Below are 22304 nucleotides of genomic sequence, written 5' to 3'. Positions count from 1 at the left end.
ATACCCTTAGCTATATAGAGCACCTCCCGTAATGCAGGTGACAAAGAGTGCCAAGTTTAACCCTTGAGTGTGAAGGCAGTACATTGAACCCCCTCCCCTCCCAGCACGCCCCGCCCCGCCCAGCCTCTCCCAGCCCCGCCCCGCCCCTGCTGCAAAAAACCCTTGCGATTCGCCCAGAACCCAAATTATCAAAGCTATTCTACGTCTCAGCCAACTAGATTAAAACGAAGATTCTGCATGTAACCCAACTAGCCTGACGTGTACGTGAAAGGGGTGAAAAAGGAGGGAAAAATAGAGAAATTTACGTGACGGAATCGCGGACAGAGGCGGGAAAAGGGGCGAAGCAGACGGCCAGCGCTCAGTAGGCGAGATGGCGGCGCCAGCGACGAGTGTGGTGGTGCTGGACCGCGGCAACAACACCACATGTACGGTTAACCTGCACGGTGAGTCTGTCCATTGAGTTCGTGCATGTCAAAGGGAGTATATGAGGTGCCGCCCTGGGTGTGGGTGGCGCCGAGGGGGCGTGTGTGTGCCTGTGGGTGCAAGTGACAGGAGGAGGGAGAGAGGGAACCTGAGCCGCCCGCGCGTGATTTTGGTCTGGTGGTGTGGCGAGTTTTTTGTCGAGCTTTGAACGCCCCGGCTTGACGAAACAAAGGAAATTGAGGAAAATGCAAAATCTGACCTCTGCCCTGGTGTTTCAGTCCAACGAGGCAGGCTGAGAGGACTTCGGAGAGGGCTGTATCTCCTTTCAACATGTCAAAATAACCAAATAACGAAGGATTGAAGACCGGGGAAGGGGTATTTTTTTCCCTTGGTGGGGAGGGCTGGGCGTTGCGTGGCTACCTCGGCATGCCTTCTTGGGCCTGGGAGCTTTCCTTATGGCCAATTTTAGTCCTGAATTCCGGTATTGACGTGTGCGTGGGTGTGGCGCCTCGGGAAAACTTCTGCAGGAGTCGTAGGTTGTGGGGTGTCCTTGTGGGACCCTGGTAGGACTCTTGATTCCCTGCCCTGCACAGCTTCTATACTGACGCCATTTAGTCTCATTCACGCCCACAGCATCCCTCCGGAAATGGAGTTTAAGGGAGATTTAATTTGTGTTGTTGCTGATGCTTAAATAATATGTGTGGTGGATCAGGAGTCCCTCTTGGCCGAAGATGTTGAATATGCTACATGCTTTACCTTTAATATATATATATATATATATATATATATATATATATATATATATATATATATATATATATATATATATATATATATATATATATATATATATATATATATATATATATATATATATATATATATATATATATGCAATTTTTCTTTCTTTTTTTATTGGTGGTAAAGTTATTCTTATATGTGTTTAGTTGATGCTGAGGGAATACTATTATGCACCAAGTAACATCAAGTTGTAAGGTGATCAGGAATGCCACATAGATAAAGATCTCAAGTTCACTGCATGTTTTATCTCACAGATATACTTTTTATTAGTGCTGAGGTTACTTTTAGATATGTTCAGTTGATATGCTCGGGGAATAATATTTTGTTGTAAAATCATATGTTGCAAGATGAACCAGAAATTTCTCAGATCTGAAGATACTCTTTTATTTTTTTTTTTTTACTGCATCTTTTACCTTATTGAGATACTTTTATAGATGCTGAGATAATACTTTGTATGTATATTCAATGTTCAGGTCTTAAAAAGCTTGTAAAGCCAACCAGTTTATTATATTTAATTAATTTTTTTAAGATCTTGCATAACTTTTTCTGAGTTGTCACCTAAAAATTTGCCTCTTGTACTGAATGGGAAGGTTAAGAGAAGGACATATGGAGAAATAAGCCCCTTAAAGAAGAACAGGGAGGAGGTAACATGGCTTTTTATGGGGAATATATGAGAGAGAGAGAGAGAGAGAGAGAGAGAGAGAGAGAGGGACACACAATTAGGTAGAAGGTAGCCCCTTGAGGGAGAACAGGTAACATGGCTTTAAGGTGGGAATAGATGAGAGAGAGAGAGAGAGAGAGAGAGAGAGAGAGAGAGAGAGAGAGAGAGAGAAGGGGCATCAAATTTGAGTGTGGAGTGTAGGATGGTTGCTGCCTGAGTCTGCCTGGAGCTGTCTGGCATGCTGCATATAGCTTCCCCTGAGTAGGTTCCTCACACACCTTGCCCTTACAAGTGGTAGGTTGAGTTGCCCACACCAATTAATGTCCTAATGCATTCACCACGAATTATATTGCTCATCTCATTATCTTCCCACTCTCACTGTTCACTGGAATGTTTAGGGGCTGATAAAAAAAAACAAATTATGAATCCAGTTTGTATAAGAAGAGCAAATATTTCAAACTTATAATAAAGGAAGATTGGTCTTTTTATTATTTTTAATTTAATTTTTTGTGTGTGTGTGCTACAGAAGCACCGGTCATGAAGAATAGGTATGTCTGTATTAGGGAAACAGTTTTTTGGTCTGACTTTTACTCTTAGCAGCTAAATATTCATCAGAAACTTATTGAAAAAATTACCATGGATTTTTATATATCAATAATTTTTGTAGAGTCACCATATTGAGAGAGAGAGAGAGAGAGAGAGAGAGAGAGAGAGAGAGAGAGAGAGAGAGAGAGAGAGTCTTTAATTGTGCAGCACGTCACTTCCTTTTATATTCACATTACTCAATCATTTCCATGTACTCTTAATCATGTCTTGCTGGGAATAGAAACTGAATAATGTATATGACACTTCTACAACTTATATTGACGTGAGGACTGTGCACCTTGGGACTGGCGGACCACGCACTGCTGCCTTTCAGATGATTACCACACGTTTTAGAATGTAATTGATAACTACGTATTTTCTACCCCTTGGGCATCAGTTAGGGCTGCATCGCTGTGCTGGCCAATCTGCGTGTGTGACTTCCATCAAATTCACATTGGCTTTGATAAAAATCACAAGGTCACAGGGCAAAAAGCTATAATGGCTGTTTGGTGGGAGCTTGTGTGGACCAAGGGAAGATTCAGCATTTTGGCCACAGCACGTAAAGAAGTGTGTTTTTATGCAGTGCCCTGGGCTGCTTCCAGGGGCCGGCAAGAAGTCTCAATTCAAGGACACATATTTTTCATTCATTACGTGATATAATTATCTTCGCACTTGCCCTTCTTGCCTTCTGAAGGTCTACCCAGTACATTGTGGAACTGCTGCTCTCTCTCTCTCTCTCTCTCTCTCTCTCTCTCTCTCTCTCTCTCTCTCTCTCTCTCTCTCTCTCTCTCTCTCTCTCTCTCTCTCTCTCTCTCTCTCTCTCTCTCTCTCTCTCTCTCTCTCTCTCTCTCTCTCTCTCTCTCTCTCTCTCTCTCTCTCTCTGAAGGTTGACTTGTTTTTGGATTTCTCTGTTGTTGGGCAAGAGGTTTTTCTGCTAAATTGCTCCTCTATTGCATTTAATTTACCTCCAGATGTCTGAGAAATGCCACTTAAGGCCATACTTGGGTTAAGTGATACCCCATTTTTGCCATCCTTTTTGTGTGCCTTTGTCCCCATGTCTGAATTCAACCTCATTGTGGTGCTGGCCATTGCACCATCCACAGAGAGGCTTGACATTAAGGTGGTAATCTATGTTCCTTTCTTGGGTGTTTGAGAGGCACGTCCAGGGGCACTCATTATGACACTGGGGCTGCTGAAGGTGAAACATGGGTTGAGTAATGTGCTCTCCTGTTATTGTAGTAAGTTCAGGGCCCTCATATTGTAGTAGTGGCATTGTAACTCCATTAAAGCTGCTGAATATGAGAGCATTAGCAGGGTGTTGCTGGTCTGACAACTATTAACACATCCTCAAACACCATTACATTGATTAAAGCCTCAGATGTGCTGTTGTGATGCAACACATTGAGTAACACTTCCAGGAAGTAGTATTACACTATGTCAAGTCTCCTGCTTTGATAGTCAGTGGTACACTCACACTTTATCCTCACCAACTTGGCAGACACTCCACCTCACCCTTCATAACGTGTTGAGGAACCACTGCTCAGGAGGTGGTGAAGATGGAGGATTCTCATCTCTCCTGCGGAGGCGAGTTTGAAGCTGAGAGAGGAGATGGTGACACAGTTTTTGCTCCCTGTCTGGCTCCTGCTGCAGTTCTCCCCTGTTTTTTACTCCTCCAGTTCCTCGTCTGCTATTGATTCAGGGCCTCCCAGCAGCTAGAGTGGGAGTGTGAGGTGGCTGCTGATGCTGCCTGCACCCTTTCTCACCCCTCACACCCTTTACACAGCTCACCACAGAGCAGGGAGGCCTTACTTAGCTTGAGGGCTTTTGTCACTTATTCTCTCTGAGTGGAGAGGCTTTTTGAAGGGGTGGGGCTGGTATGGTGACTTGTGCTTCCCTCAAGTGCCAGGGTGGAAGCAAGAGGGCAGCACTGGGCAGGGGCAGGGGAGGAGCAGGGCAGGGCTTAAGCTGGGTTACTCTCTCTTGGGTTCTTGGATGTGTTAGCTAAATGTATGAGGATGAAATGACTTGCATGAATAGTGGGTAATGGTTATATGGTACTTTTTATGGGCTGTTTTTGCCTCTCTCTCTCTCTCTCTCTCTCTCTCTCTCTCTCTCTCTCTCTCTCTCTCTCTCTCTCTCTCTCTCTCTCTCTCTCTCTCTCTCTCTCTCTCTCTCTCTCTCTCTCTCTCTCTCTCTCTCTCTCTCTCTCTCTCTCTCTCTCTCTCTCTCTCTCTCTCTCTCTCTCTCTCTCTCTCTCTCTCTCTCTCTCTCTCTCTCTCTCTCTCTCTCTCTCTCTCTCTCTCTCTCTCTCTCTCTCTCTCTCTCTCTCTCTCTCTCTCTCTCTCTCTCTCTCTCTCTCTCTCCAGTAACTTCATGAACTTAAGACAGGAGTGGCTGAGTATGGCAGGCATCTGGCTGGCAGTGTTTCCTTTTCTGCTGCCATGATTTTTTGTAACTATGTTTTATTTGATTTCATATTTGCAAATAAATGTTATACTGGTTATCATGATAAATCATTGTGAGTCTAGTAGTCATATTTTTAAATGCTTTATTCTCTCAACACTATTTTCAAAGGCTTTAGAGATGATTAGGTGTATTTTCCTATTGATGCAGAACCTTTTTAAGCTGTCCCTAGAATCATGAAAAACTCACTTAGAAGATAAATGTTAGTGAGGTATGATGCTGAAATGCTTAGGAACACAGACTTAGATATTAAACTGACCTGTGCTCTGGTTGAAAATGTTACATGTAAGTGAAGTAGGATGCTGAAATCCTCAGGAGCACAGGCAGAGATATCAAACTGTGTCCTGTGCGCTGGTGCATGAGTGGGAGTGCGACAGTTACTTTTTATTACCCACATCCTATAATTACAGGCTAACAAAAAGTATTCCAGCTGTACCTATTGTTAATTACTAATGGAAGAGGACAGGTAATTGTTGTTTTTTTTAGGTGTGGCTGGAGGTAATGAGCTCTGGTATAATTTCTGTACGTTCCCACAGGGGCGACAGTGGTGTCATGGCGAGTGAACAACCAGGAGCAGCTTTTTGTGAGGTGGGTCCCTGTATGAGGAGGAGGAGGAGGAATAGTGTGTGTGTGTGTGTGTGTGTGTGTGTGTGTGTGTGTGTGTGTGTGTGTGTGTGTGTGTGTGTGTGTGTGTGTGTGTGTGTGTGTGTGTGTGTGTGTGTGTGTATATCATGCAGTACATGCCCCACTAACTTTTATGGGAGCTGCCTGGTATAATGGCTTGATAATTGCCTGGTTTTTCAGCAAGTTACTTAAAAAATTAAAGGGTCAGGGTCTTACTTACCTCAAGTTTTAGTGCCACTGGTGCTCTCAGGTTTTGCAGGCTCAGTATTTTGTATACCGTGTGATTTTATGTTATGCTTTATCATCACTTTGGGTTTTGTGGGAGTAAATGAATAGCCTTTCTTCAGCTGTTAATTAAGGTGCTAAAAAGGTGAGCTGTGAAAGGAGGTGCTGCTGCTTCTGCTGCTGCTGCTGCTCATCACCAGAAAAAGATGACAACCACCGGGCAGAAGAAAACGTGGCGTGATCCTTCCAGCTGATACAAGTTCGCCAATTTAGCCTTTTCATGAGTCCTCGTTGAACAGGAAGGAGTTTTTGTGGGCGGTCATCAGGGAGGGCGGAGGCAGGGGATGCTCCAAATTACAGAGTAGGGGAGGCAGGGGAAAAAGGGGGATGTGTACAGAATGCTTGGGTACACGATGCTGTCTGTGAGTTAGGCTGCACATCTGTCTGAATGGCTCTGCCTGCTTAAAGGTTACAGGATAATTGCTGTAATGTAAGGCCCTCACAAATCACCACCCAGAGGCAGTTCCACTTGTCAGAAATTGAATTGAATGGTTGTGTCTGTTGTGTGTTCTGGTGAGTGATTCTGCAAGGGAAAGCTGGCTAGCTTGCCGGCTGAAATGGGGTACGGTTGAAACATTATGAAAGTTTGCTCATTGGTGGTAGATTTAGGCAGGGGCAGGCTAGGAGGGAGAGGATGAAACATTTTGAGAGTCTGTTCATGGAGCAGACTGCTGTGCTGGAAATTATGATGCTTGGGAGGGGGTAAAAAAAAAAAAAGAAAAAATGATGCTTTTGTGTGAGGGTGTAACTTTTGTATCTTGGATTGATGAGACAAGCTAGATTGACTCTTCCTTAATTGTTATTCCCAAGCAGGATACTGAGAGATTAAGAGTAAGGTGATGTGGTAAAGATGGAATTGTGGTGAGTATGTAATGTGGCTGTGAGGGATGTGGTGAGGATGAGGTGCAGCCTTGATGTGGCTGTGTGTGTGGAGAGGTGTGGCTGTGGCTGGGGCTGGCAGGGGGTGGAGATGTGGTGGCAAAGATGAGTTGTGGAGCCAAACTGTGGTGTGGTGTGGTAGTGGAAGGCTGGTGGAGAGGTGTGGCTGTGGCTGGCTGGGAGTGGAGTTGTGGTGGTGGTGGTGGTGAGGATGAGTCGTGGAGCTTAACCATGTATTCCTGGCCTCACGCATCACTAACTCCCAACTTTCCAGTCTGCTACTCCAACTCCGGGACGCCATAACGAATGCTGTGAATGCTCTCGTGTTCCGCCTGAAATGGGCCACAAAAATGACCAAGAAAAAGTGGTCTGGTTGCATTCTGAGGCGGTGAACCTCGGCGAGTGTTGTCAGTGGTGCCGAGACTCTGCTGGGTTTTTGCTGTGAGGCAGGAAGAAAGTGAGCACATCTTGGTGTTCACTCCCACAACTAAAGACTCTTCCCTCCTGGATTGGCTTGGGTACTCAGTAATTTGGTTATTTAGTGTCTGGGTCTGTGTGTGTGTGTGGGTATGTGTATGTCTTCTCCCACAACTAATGAGTTTTTGCTTCAGGATTGTCTTGGGCACTCAAAAATTTGGTTATTTAGTGTCTGGGTTTGGTGTGTGTGTGTGTGTGTGTGTGTGTGTGTGTGTGTGTGTGTGTGTGTGTGTGTGTGTGTGTGTGTGTGTTGCCTGAGGGAACCCTTGAAGGATGATGAAAGGCTGAGTCGTTGTCTGAGAATCTCGTGCTTGAGTGAAGGAAATGCCTGGTTTTGGTAACTTTTTATCTTCCTTCTCAAAGGCAAGGTTATTTGTAGGAATGTATGTAGTGTATTCAATTTAAAATGTATGTATGTATGTATGTATATGTATATATATATATATATATATATATATATATATATATATATATATATATATTATATATATATATATATATATATATATATATATATATATATATATATATATATATATATATATATATATATATATATATATATATATATATATATATATATATATATATATATATATATATATATTTTTTTTTATAGTGAGGAGTTATAATAAAGCTAGAATGTAGTGGGCTAATAAGAGTGTTGATTTATTTTATCACTGCAGTAAAAATGCTGTGCACTAAAGGTATGCTGTGCCATCTGACCTTAATGTGTGGAGAATGTGAAGGACACACACACACACACACACACACACACACACACACACACACACACACACACACACACACACACACACACACACACACACACACAGTAGTTATGTTCACTGATCTTACTGAAGTTGTATCACTTGTCCAGTGTTATGTAAAGATGTTCATGTGTAATTTTTTTCTTTTTTTTTTCAGCAAGCAGGCAATATTTGATGGGAAGCGAGCCATTCGAGGAGGAATTCCTATTGTTTTTCGTAAGTTAAGAGGAGAGAGAGAGAGAGAGAGAGAGAGAGAGAGAGAGAGAGAGAGAGAGAGAGAGAGAGAGAGAGACTTGGATAATTAACACCTGTAAAAATGACTGAAACTTTCATGTTATTGGAGTGCAGAATGACATTAATATACAATGATCAGAGTTCTGTATTTCTCACTTCATTTTATTCTTCTCTGTTGGTTCTCTCAACAGCCCAATTTGGTGCCTGGAGCACGGGCCCGCAACATGGCTTTGCTCGCATCTGCCGCTGGGAGCTGAAGAAGCCACCAGAGCGCTTACCCACCGGAGATGTGGAGGCAATGTTCCAACTGCTGGACAACGAATTCACCCGCTCTATGTGGAACTACCCGTGAGTGTGCTGTGGATGTGAGGAAGGTCAAGAGCTCAGCAGGGAACACCAGTCATTGTTTCCCTAATCTGTCTGTGGTGGGGTCTATGGGTCAGGTGATGCAGGGAACACTAATCACTGTTTTCTTAATCTGTCTGTGATGGGGTCAGTGGCTCAGGTTATGCAGGGAACACCAGTCACTATTTTCTTAATCTGTCCATGATGGGATCAATGGTTCAAGTGATGCAGGGAACACCATTCATTGTTTCATTAATCTGTTTGCAGTGGGGTCAGTAGTTCAGGTGATGCAGTCATTGTTTCCTTAGTCTGTCTGTGGTGGGGTCAACAGTTCAGGTGATGCAGGGAACACGTCATTGTTTCCTTAATCTGTCTGCGGTGGGGTCAATGGCTCATGTGATGCAGAGAGCACTAGTCATTGTTTCCTTAATCTGTCTGCAGTGGGGTTAATGGCTCATGTGATGCAGGGAACACCAGTCATTGTTTCCTTAATCTGTGTAGGGGTCAGTGGCTCAGGTGATGCAGGGAACACCAGTCATTGTTTCCTTAATCTGTCTGCAGTGAGGTCAATGGCTCAGGTGATGCAGGGAACACCAGTCATTGTTTCGTTCATCTGTTTGCAGTTGGGTCAATGGCTCAGGTGATGCAGGGAACACAATTTGATACTCTAATCTTGTTGTCTGTTGTGTTAATTTTTGGATGTTTCTTGATTTTAGTGCATTGTTTTGGTTATGGTGTTTCTTTGGGTTATGTATTAAATCTTCAGTGTAGTGAGATTGTATAGCTATTGGAGAGTCATTTGAATCATATCACACACACACACACACACACACACACTCACTTACCTTTACTGGCCTGCAGGTTTAGCCTAACGTACCGCCTCATCCTGCGAGAGAAGGAACTCCACTTTAACATCTCGGTGTACAACCCTGGTGCAGAGACCCTGTCCTTCACCTTCCTGCTGCACACCTACTTCAAGGTTCCCGATGTGCGGCGCTGCCAGATCACCGGCATGAGAGGCTGTACCTACATTGATAAGGTGAATGGGGACCTGCTCTCTTCTCTTTGCCCAAGCTGATTTGACACACTGGACTACGAGTGGGATCATATTTTTGTACCTACATTGATAAGGGGATTTGACATGGTGTGTGGTAAGAGTCTGCCTTTTGCCTATGTTGATTAGTTGAACGGGAATAGAGTCTCTCTCTATCCAAGAAGATGTGACAGGTTGTTTTATATTGAGCTCACATGGCAGTAGCTTTCCATATATATTTTTTACCATGTTAGTTATTGTGTACTCTTTTCATAGGTGATTCTGACATGCTAGGGGATGGAAAATGACTGCAAGGGAAAAGAATAAATGCTTATCTCGGGGAAAAAACAGTAGGGGGACTTGGTTTTATATGTCATGATTTCTTGGGGGACTTGTTATTGGTGGAGTGTTGGTATGAAGCCTTGAATGCATCTGTATCACACCATTTTATGTCTTATGGCTTATTCTTGCATTAGTAGTGTGGTTAAGTTGACTGTGTCCCATCATGCAACCTCTCATCTTTTTTTTTTGTTTCCCTAATGTATCACACTATATTATGTTTACAGCTTAGTTTTACGTAATTGTATGACTAAATTGACTGGTTCTCTTCATGTAACCTCTTTATTTTTTTCTATTTATGTCTTACCTTAATGCATCATACTGTTTTAAGTAATCAGATTGAGTTGATGGCCTCTCTTCCTGTAACCTTTTGTCTTTTATTTTATTTTATTTTTTTATTTCACTTCTTATTTATTTATTTATTTATTTATTTTTTATGGCAGACTCGGGAGGGGGCCATGTACCAGGAGCACAGGGATGTGGTCACCATTAATGAGTGGACTGATCGCATCTACCAGAACACTCCCCTCGAGCACATCATCACCAATGTAGTCAGTGGACGCAAGATGAGGATGCAGAAGTATAACCTTGTGGACACTGGTGAGTTGTGTGTGTGTGTGTTTGTTGAGCTCATGAAAGTGAATGTAGTGTAAGAGTGCATGACAACCATTCCTTTCTATATTTTACTGTCAAAAGCTAAAAGTTTGTGCATAAATATGATGAAAAATATTTGTATTCAGTGCATCATAACAAGGTTTGTAATTTCTTACCATACATCATTTTAATGTAAGAGTGTATGAATGGCATTCCTTCTTAGAATTTACAGCCAAAAGTTTAAATTTTGTGCATTCACTTGACCCTGAGTGTGCCAGGGGGAAGGGACGCCAGCACTACATAATTATTTACAACAGTGATTTAAGAAATGGCTGTGGCTATATTGAGTTAGGCTTATCATACTTTATCAGGACACTTTTCACACCTTTACCATTGCCCTTCACTGACCATCACTGCCCACCAAGCCAGCAGGCGTGCCGAGGGTATGGGTCCTGTTCCTTGCCTGACCGCAGTAAAGGGGGGATGTCCCGCCACACAAAGAACATCTAAGACGTGTGAAGTGTGTAGTAAATAGTGTGTATATTAAGTGAACAAAGCCTCAATACCATCAGTGTTTCATCATATAAGGAATAATTAGGAGAAGTAACAGAAAACATGTATTTTAGTGACTTGTAAATTGTCTCATGGGTGAATAAAGTGTCAGAAGTTGTTGTATACATGTATTTTCTACTTCATATTTCTTATTTTTATGGCGTTTTGTTTATTGAAAACATCAGCTTAGGCATGTTTATGATAAGATATTTTTGTGCATCAAAACACAAAATCTCTGGCTTTGCAGATACATAGCTCAACTGGCAGACTCACACAACTCCACACAATTTGTATCAAACCTCTTTGCCCTCAGGTCTCCTGCAAGCCTTGCCCTCAGCCTCCTTAGTGCCCTGTAACCATTTTCTAGGAAACTCTGAAGTTTGCTTGGCAACTCCCATGTTGTTCTTAAGTTTATGGGGTGTGACACGCCAAATATTGAAAACTTTCAGTGCCTAAAAATCATAGAAATGATAAGAGATGAATAGCAAAATGTATCAATTATGTGTTTTATAATCCTTCTACACACTATTTCAGCAAAAAAAAAAAAAAGAAAAAGAAAGAAAGAAATCCAAATTTGCTTGGCACAAGGGGAAAGTGTTTGTGCAAAATGTTTGGTGGCCAGTGTGTCAGATGGTAATTGTTTGTGTGTCTTTTCAGTTGTGTGGAACCCGTGGGTGGAAAAGGCGAAGGAAATCCCTGACTTTGGGGAGGAGGAATTTCCCAACTTGGTGTGTGTAGAGGCTGGCCACGTGTCCTCACCGGTCATCCTGCCGCCTGGCACGGTGTTTGAGGCAAGCCAGATCCTGCAAGTAATGTAGAGGGTCTGGGCCACCTCCTTCAGTGTAGGCCTCCGCACGTAGGCACGTAGAGCCTCACCTATTGATATGTCCTTAAGGAGCATTTGTTCAGCACATCTTTAGCCATCACACTGACCACATTCATGATTCAGAATTACCTAAATGGAGCTTGTTGGGAGATGGGAGTGGGAGTACATACTAACAGGATGCTAAGGAGATACTTTGTTGCAGCCCACACAAGTCTCTGGGCCCAGAAGACCCGGAGGCTTGGAAGTGTTGATTTTAATACATTTTGTGTGCGTAGAACCTTATGTAAAGTTGGCATATTACTTTCCATTATGCAGATAGTTGTTTTTATTTTATTTATTGTGTTTTTTCTGCAAAGTGGTATACGTCCAAAGGCTGCTTTGTTGTTTTATGCAAGCATGGCAGTTGTTTGCCAGTGTAATATTCTTAGTGATGTTGTTAGCTCAAGCGTATGGTACAGTAAACATATTGAGACTCAAAACTTAATGATACATGGCCCAATGTAAAGTAATGTAATGTGCTCTGTGGTAATGGTGAGGGGCCTCAGTAAAATGGCGTTGTTGCCCCTTACCTTCCCCCATTTCCCAAACAGTTTATTGAAGAAACTATTAATGGTGCTATGGGTGTTGTGTTTGGTCCTTCCCAGTGAATGAGTTTTGCCGTTTTAATGTTTGTTCATCAACCCATCCTTGATATAAAAAAAACTGGTCCTCACGTGTTGATTTGGTTCTGTCAAGCTAATACTATATACCTGTCCATTGAAGATATAACTTGAATCCATTCAGATAACCTTTTTAAGTGTTTGATCTCAAGAGTAGAGTTAAGACATAAGAGAAAACCAAGCAAGACTGAAAATACCTAGAGAAGCTTCACCAACACTGGCTGGGAAGACCACGGCATTTATCTTGGTTGTGTGGATACTTGATCCCAGTTACAAAAAAACCAAAGTTACAAGAATCATTATGAAGACAGGGTGACTATTTCTTAATTAAGGCTATTTGTATTTGATAGGTTGTTTATTGTAGTATACTTGCTACTAACCTAGTTATTGGTACTTGTAGTTAAAGAGTTGCTTTGTGCAGTCTGTGATGGTGCATAATTATTGAGTGCTAAAAGGGTTGCTAACTGTTGTGGAGTAGAGGATGAGTTGTAGTTGAGTTTTGAGCTTTCTAATATTGTTAATGACCCAAGCTTGGGCAGCATGTGGCTTTCACACTCCAATTTTAGGAGATTTGTTAGAAACGACTATTTTTAGTGTTTACTACTTTTAAAGTTTTATAAGAACCATTGCCGTTGAGTAGGACGTCATTATTTTTGTTGGTAATGGTGGTACGGTGGTCTTCAAGGGTAGGATAGCTTTATAGATGGTGAGGAGATATCCTTGTGAGACATCCTTGGTAGGATGAGCTCAGCAAGAAGGCAGTACAGTACATAGATCATCCTGAAGACTGTAAGTAGTGCAGATTCTGTCCATATGTACAACAAAGCTGTTTTTCATTCCCATCATGTTACTGGTTTAGTTTCTTCAGGATGCAGTACAACGGATGTTCATCTCGTCATTACGTCTCTGAGAAAAATAATCTACTGGAGAGCAATAAATGCATACGAGTAAAAGCTCTTGCCAAAATGTAGTTGAGACACAGAGATCATTTATTACTGGTTGTTGCACACGTTGGCAGTGACTTCAGCTGATGCCTTTCAGTGACCAGTCTCTTCAAATGTTCGGCTTGCTTCTTGCACTTCCGTCTTCTGAAAGGTCTGCATAATAAGGTCAATATTACCTCTGCAAATAAGTTATAATAGATCACTACTCAGAATGTTAACCTAACCAGCAGGACAACCAACAAGGAGCAACATTATTAGCAATACCCACTCCCAGGAACATGTTTCTCTTTGTCACACAAGTTAAACTGAAGTAAACAGAAGTAAACATGGATAATGTTTGAGAAATTTGTCGTATTATAATGTGTGGACCTGTAAGGGGATAAACCAATCTGAGAGTGGCCAGAAGTGTTGGGGAGTGGGTGGTAATAATGTTGGTCTGTGGTGAAGGTCATCACTGGTCTGGACTTTCACTTGACTGGTTCCTTGCCTGGTGTGACTGAGGTGTCCAGTCATGACAGACATGGTGTAGCACATGTTGTGGCCAAGAAAGTTACACTTAAGGATTATTTCCAGGTTGTTCAGTCTTATCGTTTCATCAGTAAGGCACTGCATTCCAAATTTGCATTTTTCTCGTTTGAGATTCTTTCAGTTAGATATATTTTTAAGCCACTTTTATAGTTTATAGTCAGAGTAATAAATTAATATTTCATAATTTTTATATGATCATATATGATGTATGATGCTGAATTACTTAACTGTTTAATTTTATGTTTCTATAGTTAAAAAATCAATTTAAAATGTAGTTCATGAAGTGTGTCATTCTCCTAAACAGACAGTGTGTTCTTGCAGGTATAAAAATATATAGTAAGGAGACAATAGGTGTGGATAACTTATCACTAAGATCACAAAGGTAAATGTAATACAATGCAACTTAAGTTCTTAAAAATACTTTGATATCAGAAATGATTACATAAGAATATAAATACTACAGGTTTACATTTTCAGTATTTACACATTCATGACAATCATTCATATTCTGCTTCAAAAATTGCATCAACAGCATTTCTGGTAAGAAGAACACGGATAAGAAACACACTCAAATAAATAGCCATTTTTTGATACCACTGGGAACATGTGCCAAATCTGATCTCAACACAGGAATTAGAGTAGAGATGGATGGATGGATGAAATAAAGTAGTGGTTTACAATGTGCACCCAGGGTAGTAGAAACCTTAAACTGTGCAGTCCATTTGTTCTTACAAGGTCCATTTTTCTTTACTGTCCCAATGACTTATCCTCATACTCCTGCTGCTGTGGTGGACATCTTTTGGTTCAGCATTTAAATTATTCTCTTTGGAGTAATAAATATTTACATTACAGGTCATGTGTGTCTGTGGTTGGTCATGAAAGGATGATCACCTGCGTATGCCACTAGACTGTTTCAATGCTCACTTCAAATTTGCCAGAGACAATGTGGAGGTCTGGTGTGTTACAAATGAGGGAAAGGATGAAGGAAGTGTAACTCAAAGTGGTTGTTAGTTCTTTTTTATAATTAGATAAGTGTTAAAACAATTATCAGATCTATGTACAGCAGGTTCATCCTTTGACCACTCACCGATGATCTCAAAACAAAACTCTAAAATCTCAAACAACAAAAAAATTGCAGCTATACTTTACCACTTCATCACAGGAGATGGACTTACTGGGAGCAGAAAAGTGCAATATGAGACAATGGTGAAAACTGGATTACAATATTGAAGGCAATTAGTCCCCCTTGTTCTGCAGTCACTGATCTGTGGCTGTGTGGCAGTCAGCCACACCTGAAGCTTCTCACAATGTCACACGTGTAGTCTGGTGTGCCCACATTAGATCAAAGTCACATTGGTGCAAATTACCTGGTACTTGCAAATCCTTCAGTGCTCCAGTATTGATGTAACTAATATAATGCTCAGGCATCTTTTATTCCTATAGCAATGAGGAAATGTATGTACTATTCTAATCTCTTCTCAACATTCAGACTCCACCCACACCCAATATGAAGTATATTTCTGTAGTTGTGGAGTAGTTGTCTTGGGAAGGAGAGAATGTAAACAGCTTAAAAATTGTATTACATTTTCTCATTACAAAGGATCCCATAATTCTTCTGGCACATTCTTGGAAATATCTGAGCTAACTGTAGACTCTATCAAGGTTGGGTAATAGAGCAGCTGTGATGAAACCTGTGCATCACTCCCACTCCCACACTGCTTCCTGCTTCACTGCTGCCTCCAGGACAACCTAGTGACACCAGTGATATTTTAACATTAAAATGGTAATAAACCCTTGATATCTGGCCCATTACTGATTTGTATTTTTTTGGAAGACACAAGAAGTTTAAATATCAGAGAAAACTTGGAGTAAATTAATCTATCATATCTGGAAGCATCAATTACATGGAAAGCCCTGAGATAAGAACAGTAGCCTAAATAATGGAGGTTTTTGACTGGTAATGCAGGACCCTCAATCACCCAAGAAATGATCAATAACACTACATTGAATTTTAATGCAACTTAGTCTGATTGGCACCGAATGTTACTCGCCACACATTCACACACACACCAATTACCAAGAGTTTATTCCATCTGGATGGCAGCATTGGGAATGAACAAACACCACAAAAGATCCCTTTAGGACCTGCTTCACCCAACAATCTCCCCAGTAATACTTCAAAACTAAGCGAGAAATGCAAGTACCTTTGGGTGAGGTCAAGAGTTAGTGAAAAACAATTCTCAAACATAAAACTGCTCTAGAGATGAGGACTGCCACATTTTAGGACTAACTTCATAACAATACCAGCTGCTATGCCTGATCTATCAGGTCCTAAGCACACTCCCTCTTTCTATGTTATGTTCATCCTTTTTGACAAGAAGTGCCCTCAGAAGACATCCCAAATCAAGCATACCGTGGTGACAAGCAGCCAGAGATGAATGGCAGGATGAACTGCTGATAAGTAAAGAGTTTGTGTGGAGTTCATGTAAGTATACACCACATCACAAGCTCCTGAAGTCAATATTTCATGCAGATCTAACAAAACCATTACCTGTATAAAATTTTGTCATTTGAATCCACAGAGCAGAGTGGGGTGGAAGATCCCCCTGCCCTTAGATGAGCATCGAGGCACATAAGCCACTATAAAATCTGCTTCAGAAACCTACCAAGACAGACTGACTACAGAAGAGAAATTACATAGCACCCCATTTATGTCTTGTATCTACTTAGAAGATTCAGTGACCTCCTCTTGTGCACAGCCTATCCCCCATCTCCACTTCTGGCACTAAACCAAGTAAACCAAGCAGAGGAACCAAGATTTAGAACCCACACTGCTAGTAGAACCCTGAACCCAAGAGTTACTGCACATGGGGATCAAATTTCTTTGGTACAGGAGTGGAGGTGCTTGGCAGGGTGTGTGGAAGGGGAGACTACTGTACATGATCTTGAACTGTGAATCATGCTGCTGCTGCTTGTTGCCCAATTTCAGATAATGCTTACAGTACTAAGCCTCTCTCAAACTGCCACTAAGTATATGAAAAATGTCTCGTGATCAACAGCTTCACTCAAATACCAGTGCCTCCATACAAAACTTTTATAAAATTAGCTTGCTATCTACTGATACCACTGTTCTGTGTAATGCCCTTCCCCACCCCAAGTGGCAAACAATAAACTTTCAAAGTATAACAAAATCAATAATCTATCTACGGGCCGCCGGGCGGGGCCGGGCGGGGCCACCAGCCTTAGCCGTCGGGCTGGGAAGGATCAAACATACATATGCATTTTGGGTTCCAGTACAGACCAGATTTCTGGTACACGAGAGTCCACACGTAGGGAATGAAGAAGTCTTCTGGTTCGTTTTCCTCGACATACTTAAACTTCAGCTCTGGGAACTTTTTTAGCCGATCTTTGGGCAAATGAAGCACTCCTTGCTGGATCACCTCCTGTGGAACAAGTGTGAGGTTCAGGCGAGGAAGAAATAGTTTTGCTTTTAAACGATCCCTTAGTTATATGAATGGCCTTGCTACAAACTCTGTGCTTGAGCTGGAAGAATACTAATACCAATGTATTTCCATTGCATTATCAAAGGTGACTTGAAGGCCTCTTCTCAACATTTCTATTCCCACAATGAGGTATGACAACTTGGTAAGGTTACCTGTAGAAGGGAATCTCTTAGTAATAAATATGATAAAAAACTGATTCCTGGAACAGTAATAGAATTTTGTGCTTGTGCTTCAGCTTGACTCTTGACTGCTAATACTGAAGAAATGGCCCTTCCAGCCTCACCTGCACATCCTGCACCCCTGGGTCCCTCTTGGTGGTCTCCAGGCGACCCATGAGGTACGAGAGGACCATTTCAATGTTCTGCGTCACGTCCTGGAAGTTTGGGTGTGTGGAGAATGGGTGGAAGAGGTGTTGCTTGTATAGCAGCGTGTACACCAGGTTGTGGTTGTGGGCCAGTTGGTGTGTCAGCACAGAGTTGAGGATCTCCAGGACCATGCGCAGCACTTCCTCCAGCACACCAACGTCCCCAAGCTGTTAAGAGGCTCACAATTACTTTCTTTTACCTTAACAGCTGCTTGGGAACCTGTGCTCCTTCTCTGCCTTCATGAAGCTACCAGTGCCTATCTCATGTTTGGGAGAATGAATATCTGTGTTCCTTCTCTGCCTTGTTAGACAGTGCCTATCAAACCCTCAGCATATCTTGAGCCAAAGGAAAGAACAGAACGAAATGACAACTCACTGCATCAGGCATTTCACTCTCAGATTCATCTAGGAGATCCTCAGCTGCCCTCAGTGACTCACAGAGGCGACTGTACCTCTTGCTGAGTGTCTCAAAGAGGCTCACGAGTCGCTGGCACACGTATGGGTGCAGCGACCGGAACTGACTGGACATGTTGGCCAGCGCTGCCAGACAGTTGGTGTGCAGGTATTTGTCCTGAGGGAACCAGAGACGTGTGGGTGTTGGAAGCCACCTCACCTCAGAAACAGAGGATACAAAAACTTACCATTGTCTCAAAAGCTCATTGATCTGACAACTTTGACAGGCCATGAGCACAAAGAGTAAAAAAATTACAATTCTATAATGCCACACCACAAAAGAGATGGGAGAACTGAGAGAGTAAGCCAATTTAGTTTTGAGGTGTCTTTTGAAACAGTTCAAGTCATATGACAGAAAATACTGCAACACAACTTAGCTCTGTGTGACAAGATAGCCTGCATATTATTTCTATCACTTACACACAACATTTAACAGACAATTTTCAGAGCAAATAGGCTTTAAATAATGAAGTACAAGACATCCACCAAGGGCCAACAGGGCTAAGAGTGTGAATGATGTGTGTGTGTGTGTGTGTGTGTGTGTGTGTGTGTGTGTGTGTGTGTGTGTGTGTGTGTGTGTGTTGTGCCTTGTCTGAGCCTGATATGCAGATGGACTGACGAGGCATCAACATTACTACTGACCCTCATTTTGGTCATGTTGTAGGTTATGGTTCGTATCACCACCAGGATGAGGAGCCCGCCCAGGGAGATGTCACTGATGAAGCGCTCTGTGTACCACGTGATGTTCTTGAGTGGCTGGAAGGAAGGAGGGTGACACAGACTTAGTCATTATATTTAGGTGTATGTAGTCATAAGTATCTTGTGGGGAGATGCTGTGCTTTTATGAAGGTGTAAAGGAGCCACTCACAATATCATGGATGGTTTTGTTGAAGGAGTCATCTTCAGAGAGGATGAGCAAGATGATGAGAGACATGTAGATATGGTGGGAAGTGCTGTCTGGGGCATGGTAGAGTGTGTGCAGGATGGGAAGCACCAGACTCTCTACATCAGTGCGAGCAAGGACGTAAGTTCGAAAGTCGTCATTTTTATGCAGCAGCAGGTAGAGGAGGAGGGTGGTCTGGTCATCCTGCAGGTGTGTGAAGAGGGACTTGTACAGTGTGGCAAACTCCAGCTTGAAGGTTGCCACTGCTTGGGTTGGCGTGCTCTCGGCTGGGTCTGTCAGGGTGAGGCAGTGAGGTTACGATCTTATCTGAAGATGTGCATGAAGAAGACTTTTTGGTCATATGGTTATAAAGAGGTTAGAGTCTCATCTATCCTGTATTAGAAGATAAGATGTGAATTTTTTAGGTTATACAGTTATACATGAGAATGGTTTAGATGTAGGTGGTTTTCATAACAATTATAACTATAGCCTAAGATATGAGAATACCTAGACTACAACCTATTACACTTTTGGCAAAATCTTGAGTCAAAGAGAGACAACTGAACACTGCAATTAACATGAGGGAACACAAGCTCACCATGGAAGTTTTGTGCATGGAGGAGAGCCTGTCTGTAGGGGTTCCTGGTGGTGCGGTCGGCGGTGTAGTGGTTGGTCAGCACCAGCAGTAGGAGTACACTGAGAGAAGCCAGTGGGGACTCAGGACCTCTCCCCTGCCCCTCCTCCCCGCTGCTTGCCAGACCCAGTGTTAGAACATTCCACAGACCAGCTGAAAGTTGGCACAGGTTGCAAAGGTGTGATTCTCTGCCCTAAGTGTGCTTTGCAACTTATAGATAAAAGCTATTTGTGTTCTTGATGAAATATTTGCAATATTCAGTATGATATGTGTTTATTTTGATCAAGTTATGAGGTATCAGGTTGAAACATGATACTTCTCACAAGAATAAGCAACTTCTTGAGTAAATGCATGACAGATATAACTCCTAAAATTCTGAAGTTGATGTACAAGAACAATGACTCCCAAGATGCTGAATCCACAACAACAACAACTCCACATAGCCTGGATACGCACAAGCCAGGCCGAGGATGATGGAGCCTCTCTCACTCTTGGCTGGTGGCTTGTCCTGTGCCATGAAGCGCCGCACAAGGGTCTTGACAAACAGACAGGCGTGTATGGAAGCCCGGCCCGTCATTAGCATTCTGTTGAGCAGTGGGAGGAATGACACACGGGGAAACAAAGTGATGGTGATGATTTTGGTTTAGCATTCTGTTGGGCTTACACAGAGAAAAGGACAGGATGAGATAAGAATGAATGAACCTTTGTCACATCACCACCTCACAGAATATTCCTTTTTCTCTTACTCTGACCTCAAAAAATGTTCCTTTTCTTCCCAATCCAGCCTCTTAATGTTCCTTTAAGTTCCTTCTTTTCTTACTTCTCACAAAATGTCCTCTCTTTTCTTACTTCAACCTCAGAAAACCTCTCTCTTCTTGCTTTCTCATAAAATAGTCCCTCATCTTATATTAAGATGACAAAAGTTTCTCTCCTTCCTTTCCCCAAAAACGTTCCCTCATCTCTTACTTCAATACAGAGAGGTAACAGTCATCCCCTGAGGTGAAGACCAGGGCGGAGGTGAGGACGAGGAGTGTGATGGTGGCCTCCTGGTGTAGTGCATATGTCAGGCCCACCAGAGGCACGTCCACCACCACCTCCACCAGGCTTGTCACCAGGTCCTCCACTAGGTTCTGGTTGTCTTCCGAGATTCCTGTTATGGCGACAGTAAGGACATTTTACTATCAGTCTGAGCATTAATGCAAACAACAGATAAGGCAGCACCACTAAAAGACCTGAGCCGCACCTTCCTCATTTGGCGGGGACGTCTGCAGGACCTCAATCACCTCCTCTTCAGACAGGTGTTGGATGAGCAGCTTGCACACACACCGCACAATGAACAGTGCGTTGTGAGCCTGCCAGGTGAACACAGTGCTGGGAGACAGAACCCTGCATCAGAACCTCCACTGTGCATGTGAGTCCATCATGTGAGTAATTGAGTGTGGGATCATGAAAGCACATTATGGCATTTCCATCCTAACCAGCTAATATGCATGCAAGTTAGTGCTGTTCAGTGATTCAGTGTGAGTTTAAGAATGAATCAGTTACCTCTAATATAACCATGAAAAAATAAATCAATAAAAATAAATTAATTAAATAAATAAATTAAATATATAAATAAAAAAAACAAATTAAATAAATAAAAACTACTATCTGGGCTTGCTATGGTTAAAATTATTCCAATATACATCCTTTGAACTCTATGCCAACTTGCTCTGTGGACTGTGGTGACTAGTACAATCTGTGCCTCACTTCTCACACTGCGCAGATGCCTTGAGCTCTGTAGCACGGGACAGAAAGACATGGATGAGGGATGCCACGTTGCCACTCTTGCCGTGGTTCTGCACCAGCTCCACGTACAGCGGCATTATAGACTCCTCCAGCAGGCGGTGGTCCGAGCTGCAAGGGAGAGTCAGGTGGATGGTAGTGATGCTCCATGCTCCACTTGTGGTTATTTCTTGTTTGTTGCTTCTTCTTACCACAAAATTCACAATTATTAACCACAATGAATATATAAAAGAAATGTCTTGAATTCCTTTCCATTAACACTAATCTCACTTTTTATTACATTTACTAGTACATTTGTTAGAAAAGACATGATCAGTGACCCTTTCAATTACACACTTTGGGAATTACAACCTTTTTAATACCTTTTTTGTTGCCCTAGGCCAGTCTCCCTCATTTATTGGTTCTTCTATGAATATATTAGAGAACCACTAAATAATTCCTGCCAACTAACCTGGTGTTGGGTATGGAGAAGGTGAAGGAGAGGAGCTGGTTCCAGAAGGGGTCATTCGGAGTGAGAACCTCTTCACTCACAAATCGCTTCAAGTACTCATTGGAGGCAAGCTGACTGATGCTGCTGCTGCCGGCCCCCATCCTGCCTGCGTGACTGTGCGGTGCTGCTCGGCACTCTCTTGTCTCAGCTCTTGGCCAGGTCAGAGTGTC

At 42.4% G+C, this 22304-nt stretch overlaps 2 protein-coding genes across 3 annotated transcripts in view; one reads left to right on the top strand and one right to left on the bottom strand.

The window, feature by feature from the left end:
- The first annotated feature begins 313 nt into the window (after positions 1-313).
- LOC135091138 (uncharacterized) lies at positions 314-14301 on the top strand. Its single transcript, XM_063988597.1, has 7 exons — positions 314-443; positions 5470-5521; positions 8126-8184; positions 8394-8550; positions 9409-9586; positions 10363-10519; positions 11723-14301. Exons 1-7 carry the CDS (start codon positions 371-373, stop codon positions 11881-11883), a joined length of 837 nt encoding a protein of 278 aa, XP_063844667.1. The 5' UTR covers positions 314-370; the 3' UTR covers positions 11884-14301.
- A 124-nt stretch (positions 14302-14425) lies between these two features.
- Positions 14426-22304, bottom strand: part of LOC135091137 (dymeclin-like) — an 8932-nt gene continuing 1053 nt past the window's right edge. For both annotated transcript variants that reach the window (XM_063988596.1, XM_063988595.1), the window contains exons 2-12: positions 22096-22304; positions 21609-21755; positions 21103-21230; positions 20826-21009; positions 20316-20443; positions 19824-20012; positions 19211-19518; positions 18985-19098; positions 18266-18460; positions 17809-18057; positions 14426-17465 (exon numbers count right to left, since the gene is read on the bottom strand). The exon at positions 22096-22304 is cut by the window's right edge. In XM_063988596.1, the coding sequence (XP_063844666.1) occupies positions 17265-17465; positions 17809-18057; positions 18266-18460; positions 18985-19098; positions 19211-19518; positions 19824-20012; positions 20316-20443; positions 20826-21009; positions 21103-21230; positions 21609-21755; positions 22096-22235 (1983 nt within the window). In that variant the 5' untranslated portion in view covers positions 22236-22304 and the 3' untranslated portion in view covers positions 14426-17264. The remainder of the gene's footprint in view (positions 17466-17808; positions 18058-18265; positions 18461-18984; positions 19099-19210; positions 19519-19823; positions 20013-20315; positions 20444-20825; positions 21010-21102; positions 21231-21608; positions 21756-22095) is intronic.

The sequence above is a fragment of the Scylla paramamosain genome, chromosome 36, assembly GCF_035594125.1.
Source record: "Scylla paramamosain isolate STU-SP2022 chromosome 36, ASM3559412v1, whole genome shotgun sequence".
NCBI classification, from domain to species: Eukaryota; Metazoa; Arthropoda; class Malacostraca; order Decapoda; family Portunidae; genus Scylla; species Scylla paramamosain.
The sequence above is the reverse complement of the archived record's forward strand: the minus strand, read 5'-3'. Positions and strand labels throughout refer to the sequence as shown.

Excerpts from the sequence above, each read along its gene's own strand:
- LOC135091138 (XM_063988597.1), top strand. The coding sequence starts at position 371 with ATGGCGGCGCCAGCGACGAGTGTGGTGGTGCTGGACCGCGGCAACAAC. Across the intron at positions 9,587-10,362 it reads GCTGTACCTACATTGATAAG|ACTCGGGAGGGGGCCATGTA; the intron begins GTGAATGGGGAC and ends TTTTTATGGCAG. Across the intron at positions 10,520-11,722 it reads GTATAACCTTGTGGACACTG|TTGTGTGGAACCCGTGGGTG; the intron begins GTGAGTTGTGTG and ends GTGTCTTTTCAG.